The sequence below is a fragment of the Theropithecus gelada genome, chromosome 9, assembly GCF_003255815.1.
Source record: "Theropithecus gelada isolate Dixy chromosome 9, Tgel_1.0, whole genome shotgun sequence".
Classification (NCBI taxonomy): domain Eukaryota; kingdom Metazoa; phylum Chordata; class Mammalia; order Primates; family Cercopithecidae; genus Theropithecus; species Theropithecus gelada.
The window spans coordinates 44,383,056-44,390,039 of NC_037677.1; the positions used below are offsets into that span (position 1 = coordinate 44,383,056).

The 6,984-nt window shown below is 40.1% G+C and overlaps 1 protein-coding gene across 1 annotated transcript in view; it reads left to right on the forward strand.

Moving 5' to 3' along the window:
- The window catches only part of ERCC6 (ERCC excision repair 6, chromatin remodeling factor), an 80,642-nt gene extending 74,534 nt beyond the window's left edge, over positions 1–6,108 (forward strand). The window contains exons 19-21 of the mRNA XM_025397858.1: positions 3,207–3,411; positions 4,309–4,387; positions 5,537–6,108. Of these exons, the coding sequence (XP_025253643.1) occupies positions 3,207–3,411; positions 4,309–4,387; positions 5,537–5,956 (704 nt within the window). The 3' untranslated portion in view covers positions 5,957–6,108. The remainder of the gene's footprint in view (positions 1–3,206; positions 3,412–4,308; positions 4,388–5,536) is intronic.
- The last annotated feature ends 876 nt before the right edge of the window (positions 6,109–6,984 follow it).

Sequence of the window (6,984 nt, forward strand, 5' to 3'; positions counted from 1 at the left end):
CCAAGGCTTGGGGCTTGCACCATCTGAAGCCATGGCCTGAGCTCTGTGTTGGCCCCTTTCAGCCACAGCTGGAGTGGCTGGGACGCAGGACACCAAGTCCCCAGGCTGCACACAGCATGAACCGTGGGCCAGGCCCATGAAACTACTTTTTCTTCCTGGGCCTTTGGGCCTGTGATAGGAGGCGCTGCCATGAAGGTCTCTGACATGCCCTGCAGACATTTTCCCCATTGTCTTGGGGATTAACATTTGGCTCCTCGTTACTTATGCAAATTTCTGCAGCCAGCTTGAATTTCTCTTGAGAAAATGGGATTTTCTTTCCTATCACATTGTCAGGCTGCAAATTATCCAGACTTTTATGCACTGCTTCCCTTATAAAACTGAATGCCTTTAACAACACCCATGTCGCCTCTTGAATGCTTTGCTGCTTAGAAATTTCTTCCACCAGATACCCTAAATCATCTCTCTCAAGTTCAAAGTTCCACAAATCTCTACAGCAGGGGCAAAATGCCACCAGTCTCTTTGCTAAAACATAACAAGAGTCACCTTTGTTCCACTTCCCAACAAGTTCCTCATCTCCATCTGAGACCACTTCAGTCTAGAGCTTACTGTTCATATCACTATCAACATTTTTGTCAAAGCCATTCAACAAGTTTCTAGGAAGTTCCAAACCTCCTCACGTTTTCCTATCTTTTTCTGAGCCCTCCAAAGTGTTCCCATCTCTACCTGTTACCCAGTTCCAAAGTTGCTTCCACATTTTGGGGTATCTTTTCAGCAGCGCACCTCCCCACTGGTACAGATGGACTGTATTAGTGCATTTTCACCCTGCTGATAAAGGCATACCCAAGACTGGGCAATTTACAAAAGAGGTTTGATCAACTTACAGTTCCATGTGGGTGTGGAGGCCTCACAATCATGTCAGAAGGCAAGGAGGAGCAAGTCACATCTTACATGGATGGCAGCAGGCAAAGAGCTTGTGCAGGGAAACTCCCATTTTTAAAACCATGAGATCTCGTGAGACTCATTCACTCGTGAGAACAGTGTAGGAAAGACTCATCTTTATAATTCATCACCTCCCACTGGGTTCCTCCCTTGTCATGTGGGAATTGTGGGAGTTACAATTCAAGAAGAGATTTGGGTGGGGACACAGCTGAACTGTATCAGTTTCTTTTTGTGGAAATAAGCAGGCACATGTATAATTTCATATTCCCTTATTCTTTTACACAAAAGGTTGTACATTATGTTATCTTCTGTTTCTTTTTTTAAAAAACTTCATATATCCTGACAGCCACTCCTGTATTAGTTAACAGAGAGCTATTCCTCCTTTAGCAATTTTTTTTGCTAGAGTGCTCTGCTATGTTGACCCAAAACCCGAAATCTAAAATGCTGAAAAATCAAAACCTTTTGTGCACTGACATGATGCCAGATGTGGAAAATTCCACACCTGACTTCATGTGATGGGTCACAGTCAAAACACAGTTAACACTTTGTTTCTTGCACAAAATTGATAAACGTATTATATTAAAATTACCTTCAGGCTATGTGTGTAAGGTGTATGTTAAAAATACACACATTTTGTGTTTAGACTTGGGGCCCATCCCCAAGATGTCTCATTTTGTATATGCAATTATTCCAAATTCCAAAAAAGTGAAAATTTGAAACACTTCTGGTCCCAGGAATTTTGATTAAGAGATATTAAACCTGTACCGCAGTTTATCCACATATGAGGATTTAGATTGTTTATAGCTTCTTTCAGCCACAATGCTGCACTAAATAATCCTGTGCTTGTACAAGAGAGATTGCTAGATCAAAAGGTGAACACATATGTAAGTTGTTTTGTTTGTTTGAATAATGCCCAACTCCCTTTTGTAAGGTTTAGATCAATTTGAATTGTCACCAGCAATTGTTCCCCAGAGCCTTGTCAAGAGTGTGGTGTTATACTTTTAATTTTTCCCAGTCTGATAGGTGAGCAAAGATATATTAAGTTTCAATTTGCAGTTATTTTCTTTGAGTGAAATTGAACTTTTTATAGGACCATTTATATTTAAAAAATTTTTCTTTATGTGAATTTGTCTGTTCATATCTTTTGTCCATTTTCTAAATCAGATTTTTGGTCCCTTTTTCCCCTTGGTTTTAAAGAGTTCTTTATATATTAGGGATGTTAACTTTTCATTTTTCATATATGTTACAAGTATTTCCTCGTTGGTTGTCTTTTATTACTTATGATAATTTTTTTCCTATGAAACAGGTTTTTTTTTAAAAAAAAAAAAACACTTGTCAGTCTTTTATTAATTGGAATTGTAGTTCTAAGCCTTTTCTACACATAGATCATATGATAATTCACCATGTTTTCTTGTACTACTTGTATGGTTTTGCTTTTTACATTCAGATTTCTGATCCATTTAGAGTATGAGGTGTGGATTTTATCTTGGTTCAAAGATAAAATGCCCCAACATTTGTGCCCCAACGTTTGTAGCATCATTTATTTCAAATATGGTTTTCTCAGTGATTAGAGATGCCTTTATCATGTAATACATTTCCAAATGTAGTTCGATCTATTTCTAGTTTCTGGTCAATCTCCTGTTGTGTCTCTTCCTTCCTCAGCACCAAACTGTTGTAATTGGAGCATGTTTTATTGTCCAGTAGGGTGTCACTTTGCCTTTTCAGTGTTTTCTGATCTATTCATGAAGGTTTATTTTTCTATATGAACTTTAATATCAGTTTGTCTAACTTCATAAGAAAGCTTGATATTTTTGTTGAGATTGCATTAAACATATAAATTAACTCAGGGAAAATGGTTATTGAGTCATTCTTCTCAAATGCAAGGGATATCTTTCTGTTTGTTTAAGTCTGATGGTCTCTCTTCCCAGGAGTGTTTTCATGTCTTCTCCATACAAGCTTTACACATTGCTTGGGTTTATTCCTAAGTGTTTTGTCTTTTCTGTTACTGTAAGTAGAATTTTCCTGCCATTTTATCTTCAGCTGGCTATTGTTTGTAAATAGGAACGTTACAGGTTTCTGTATGTGAATTTTATTTTTTTATGTTGCCTGAATTATTTTACTATTTTGTATCATTGATTCTCTAGGGTTTTCTAAGTGTACTATGACTTTGTTTTTTGTCTACCACAATATTGTACTTATACAGAGGAGAAAAGTGTCTTTCTTGCGTACAAAGTGAAATATCACTTTGCTGTTTCTTTTCTTGCTAGTTGGCGTGCACAGTGTCATGAAGCACGATGCCATCATGGATGGAGCCAGCCCAGATTATGTACTGGTGGAAGCAGAAGCCAACCGAGTGGCTCAGGATGCCTTGAAAGCACTGAGGCTCTCTCGTCAGCGGTGTCTGGGAGCAGTGTCTGGTGTTCCCACCTGGACTGGCCACAGGGGGATTTCTGGTGCACCAGCAGGAACAAAGTAAGAGATTGCTGCATGCCATACTTGCAAGGAGGCCAAACAACTAAGCCTAGAAATAAAATCAGAGCAGGTGTGGAGGCTTATGTTGTTATTTCTCTTCAGGAATAAATCCCTCATGGAAAGATTATAGCAGCGAAATCTGGGTGACTTGAAGAAATACTGTTACAACTTTGCCTTCCTACTTGCTTTCATCCCCTGTTTTCCAAAGTGGCTTCAGGAGAAGTGATTGGTTTTATTTGAGAGATGGTGTTGTTAAAAATAGTAAGAGATCCAGGATAATGATTAAACTTGAATGAGATAATTAGCCAATTTACAACACACATTAATTACTTTGTTATTCAGTATGCTCTTTTAGAATGATTTTCCTACCTGGAATTGAGAATGGTTCCCATCATCCTTTGAACAAGAAACTGAGTGGTTCTCATTCTGAGATGCAGCAGTTCCTTTTTTTTTTTTTTTGGAGACGGAGTCTCGCCCTGTCACCCGGGCTGGAGTGCGGTGGTGTGATCTCAGCCCACTGCAGCCTCCGCCTCCCGAATAGTTGGGATTACAGGCTCCCGCCACCATGCCATGCTAATTTTTGTATTTTTAGTAAAGATGGGATTTCACCATGTTGGCCAGGCTAGTCTCGAGCTCCTGACCTCAAGTGATCTGCCCGCCTCGGCGTCCTAAAGTGTTGGGATTACAGGCATGAGCCTCTGCACCCGGCCAGCAGTTACTTTCTAGGAGGGTGGTGTGGAAGAGTCGAGGGGGATAGACCAGAAATGGCGTGGCTGTGAAAGAATAACCATGCAGATGGAAATGTTTCCAGGAAGAAGTTCATTGTTGAAAGAGTATTTTGATCTCTGAGTCTCAAAAGCAAACATTTAATCTACTGTGATTATTTTCCTTCTTTAGGAGTAGATTTGGTAAGAAAAGGAATTCTAACTTCTCTGTGCAGCATTCTTCATCGACATCTCCAACAGAGAAGTGCCAGGTAATATAGATAACCTTTTTGCTTTCCAGGGTGAGATTTGCTTGATTGAATGCCATGAAAATTTCACCTGATTTTGGGTGTGAAGAAAATGGTTATCTCTGGTGTAATGACACCTGATATTTGTGTTGCATGCTCTGATTTACGATGCACATTCACTTGAATCTAAAAGGACCTGCTGATTTCCTAAAGACAAAGTCTTTAACCCAAGATCCGTAGCAGCATTTCTGTTTTGCCATTAGAAGGTTGACACAGGGATGGGTGTGTCGCTGCTAGGACAGCCTGCCTTGTCTAGAGGGGAAGTGCCAGCTCCAGAGACCACAACCCTCTGAAATAAAGGTCCAGAAAACTGCCTTGAATGTTGGTGTCTGTAACTCACTAGCTGCTAGAGCAGAGTGCCTGTCTTTCTCTGTTCAAGAATGCCCTGCTTGCCTTGAGTGCTACAGTGGTTAAAACTAGTCCAGACTCCACCATTCAGTGGAAGTCTTTGTGGTCTTTCTGATTAAGGATTATGTTAAAACTCCCAGATTCAGACTCCAATTTTAAGTTAATATGAACGTGTTTAGGAATATGAGTACCTTTTTGACTTCTCATGTTCTGTGCTTTTAGCAGTAGGGATTTGAGACCCTTTCAGAGTTAGATTTGTGTTTTTTTAAGGAAACTTGCATTAGATGTAAGGTAGGAAAGAGTAAGAAGATTTAAAAGTGAGGAAAAAGAAGTATAGCTATGATACTGTTCCTTATCCACAGTGTACAGGTCAGGGTCCATTTGAGAGGAAGAATAGGAAAAGCCCACAGGCACTGAAAGTGGTCCTGGGCCTCCTAGAGACAGATTTTCCTGAAACCTTGCCTGGAAACCTCCACTCTGCCTTCCCTTCCACCACCATGCAGAGTGGTGACTAAGGGAATGGCTTGGTTGCCCCCCTTTTATTTTATTTTATTTTTTTTAGGAAATGGTCTCTTAACAGTGGGAGGATTTAGATACCGGACCCTCCTCCTTTCCCTTTTCATTAGGTGGAGTCTCAGTCTTACCCCGTCAACCTCACCACCCTGGCACACGTGTTGTCTGGTGACCCCTCACAGCTTTTGGGGAAGAAAGTGGGGGCATAAACTAGAGATTAAATATATCAATATAGTGGTCTTCTTTTTCCAGGATGGCATCATGAAAAAGGAGGGAAAAGATAATGTCCCTGAGCATTTTAGTGGAAGAGCAGAAGATGCAGACTCTTCGTCCGGGGCCCTTGCTTCCTCCTCACTCTTGGCTAAAATGAGAGCTAGAAACCACCTGATTCTGCCAGAGCGTTTAGAAAGTGAAAGCGGGCACCTGCAGGAAGCTTCTGCCCTGCTTCCCACCACAGAACATGATGACCTTCTGGTGGAGATGAGAAACTTCATCGCTTTCCAGGCCCACACTGATGGCCAGGCCAGCACTAGGGAGATACTACAGGAGTTTGAATCCAAGTTATCTGCATCGCAGTCTTGTGTCTTCCGAGAACTATTGAGAAATCTGTGCACTTTTCATAGAACTTCTGGTGGTGAAGGAATTTGGAAACTCAAGCCAGAATACTGCTAAACAACACTGCTTCCTAAACTTTCAAGTCACTTTTTCTAATGGGCATTTCTGATTATTAATTTATTATTAATAATCATGTTTGTCAACGGAAGTTAGCTGCACTTGATGTTTGTTTGCATGACATCTACCTCAGAATTAAAACTTTAAGAAGACGAAACTCTTCTCTGAAAGTTAAAAAGTTTTAATAATGCTAGCTAAAGGAGAAAATACTTGGATTGATTTTTTCTTTTTGGCACTCTGAATTATGTTAAAAAATCAGGGACCTAACGGTTACTCCTTGGAGCACATTTGTTCCTTTACCCAAAAGATGCTGTCAGGGAGCACAGTTAGAAGTTTGCAGAACAGAAATCTCAATAATTTTTTTTATTGGTGCTAAAAACAGGTTTTATATTCAGTCAAACCTGTTCAGTAAGTTCATCAATATCTGATAACAGCATTATTTTGATGCATAACCTTTAAACATTTAAATTTACTGTTTGCCACCCACAAAGGTCAGGTTTGTTATTTGTTGTTTGATAATTATATTAATTTTCTTGAAAAGATCCTCTTTTCAAGGTACTGGCAAATTGGTGGGTATTTTTATTAGTAAAGCATGAAACAGTTTGTTAATAAATGATAAGACATGTATTTGTGGAAAGTTGTAGGGTATTCCGTTTACCCTGGCTTTCCTTTAAGCAGAGGGCATCTTTTTCCCTTCTACAGTCACAAAAGGGCATCTTTTTCCCTCCTACAGTCACAAAATGTGCTATTAAAAAAAAAAATCCAATTAAAGCCAAAAGTAGGTACATGAAAACCACACATGTGCATGCACACAAACATCACTGCAGCCCACAGCAGACCCAGCTGTTACTACTATGAAGTGACACCACTCCAGACCTCTCTTATCTGCAGGCTGGCAGGCTGTCTTCTCTCCAGTTGCCTTTGTCTTCCGCCTGCCTTTGCATTCCCTGTGACGGGCTTTCCTGTTTCTGTGGTTTGGATTCCAGCCAAGGCTGTTTGTATCTCGCTACTGTTTATGTGTTTATGGT